This window comes from Rutidosis leptorrhynchoides, chromosome 4 (genome assembly GCF_046630445.1).
Source record: "Rutidosis leptorrhynchoides isolate AG116_Rl617_1_P2 chromosome 4, CSIRO_AGI_Rlap_v1, whole genome shotgun sequence".
Classification (NCBI taxonomy): Eukaryota; Viridiplantae; Streptophyta; class Magnoliopsida; order Asterales; family Asteraceae; genus Rutidosis; species Rutidosis leptorrhynchoides.
The window spans coordinates 183,618,075-183,620,021 of record NC_092336.1 but is presented as its reverse complement, the minus strand read 5'-3'; the positions used below and the strand labels follow the sequence as shown (position 1 = coordinate 183,620,021).

The 1,947-nt window shown below is 31.4% G+C and overlaps 1 protein-coding gene across 1 annotated transcript; it reads left to right on the top strand.

Annotated features, from left to right (window-relative positions):
- Positions 1-269: 269 nt before the first annotated feature.
- Positions 270-1,736, top strand: LOC139839441 (GDSL esterase/lipase At2g30220-like). The gene is made up of 3 exons (XM_071829504.1): positions 270-875; positions 1,018-1,267; positions 1,531-1,736. The coding sequence occupies exons 1-3, from the start codon at positions 270-272 to the stop codon at positions 1,734-1,736; spliced, it is 1,062 nt and encodes a 353-aa protein (XP_071685605.1).
- The last annotated feature ends 211 nt before the right edge of the window (positions 1,737-1,947 follow it).

The following is a 1,947-nucleotide window of genomic DNA, read 5'->3' as shown; positions in this document are numbered from 1 at the left end:
CATTTGTTAGGAGAACAATTATACACAAAGATATTCATGTAGAAGACACTTTTCTCTATAAATACCTTAACATGTCGTCATAAATCAAAATTTTTGTAACAGTCAAATAGAATAATCTTTCTTTATACACCCAATTCAATTCAATTCAATTATGTATTAATTACAAAACAAAATAAAGTAACAATATAAATATTACACAATTAATACAAGGAACTTTTCCAATAAATTCATACACGTACATACATTTTGAATGTAAAACTAATTCATCAATGGCATTCACCATTTTTATCTTCATCCTACTTCTCAAAGTATCAATATCCGTTTCAACTAAAAATCTCACAAATTTATTCACTTCGGTCATTGTTTTTGGTGACTCAACAGCCGATTCAGGAAACAACAACTACATTTCAACCCCGTTCAAAGCGGACCATCTTCCATATGGTCGGGATTTCCCTGGAAAAATTCCAACCGGTCGGTTTTCTAATGGAAAACTGGTACCAGATTTCTGGGTTTCTTTGTTAGGAATAAAAGAAACGATCCCACCTTATTTGCAACCGAATTTAACAGATTATGATATTCGTACAGGAGTGAATTTTGCTTCGGCTGGATCGGGGTATGATGAAGTTACTTCCCAAATATCTCAAGTCATTCCGTTAACTAGACAATTGCGTTTCTTTAAAGAGTATCTTAAAAGGTTGAAGAAAGTTGTGGGGGTAGAAGAAGCAAAAAGGATAGTTAATGGGGCATTAGTGTCAATTAGTGCCGGAACAAATGATTTCACAATTAGCTACTACGATCTCCGTACAAGAAAAAATGATTTTGCTATTGGTGACTATCAAGATTATGTGTTAAAAAAGCTCGAAAATTTCATCAATGTAAATTTCTTTTTCTTTACATTATTATTCCAAAAAATATAATTATAATTACACTCTTAAAAGTCAAAAAATAATAAATGCCAATATAACATTATGGTTCATAAATATAATTTGAATGTGGTTATCGTCTTATTGATGGCAGGAGCTGTATAAGCTTGGATGTCGAACAATGGTGGTTTCGGGACTACCACCGATGGGTTGTTTACCAATTCAAATGGCGTCGAGATTTACAAGAAGATGCATAAAGGATCAGAATTTTGACGCTAGAATCTATAATCAAAAGCTTAAGAAGTTGTTGCCTCAACTTCAATCGTCGTTGAACAGAAGCATGATTATTTATACTAATATCTACGCTCCGGTGATGGATATGATTCGAAATCCACAAAAACATGGTAAGTTCTTCAAGTTGATCGGCATCGTATACAATCTTCTTATGAACTATTTTATATATTATATATTTGTTTATTTAAATGATTGCAATCATATAATCAAATATTGAATTTGATAAAAATAAATGAAATATGTTACATGAATTGGACTATTGATATTTCCACCACGATAAATTTTTAACAACTATGCATAAAATATTTTTAACGTATTATACTTGATGAATAATTATAGTGATAGCAACTCATGAATTGGTGTGTCGTTTCAGGATTTACCCGGACAAAAGTGGGATGTTGTGGAATTGGATTTGAAGCAGGGCCAATATGTACACCTTTTACTCCACTATGTACAAACCCTAGAAACTACTTGTTTTTTGATAGCATTCATCCAAGTGAAGCTGCCTACCGTTTCATTACCAAAACCCTTTTGAAACAAATCCTCCATTACTATAATAGCTCTAGCCATGTTTACTAAGTTTTAAAGTATAGATGAAATAGGCTTGTTATACCTAATTAGAAATGATTAGATCCAAAACAATTTGTACAAGTTACTACTAAGTATTGCTTTGGAAATTGTCATTTCTTGTCAAGGAAAGAAGTATTTATCATAATGTGAATTGTATTTTTAGTTTTGCTATACAGTTTAGTATAGTATAAAGTATTGGTGTTACTTAGAGTAGGTATAT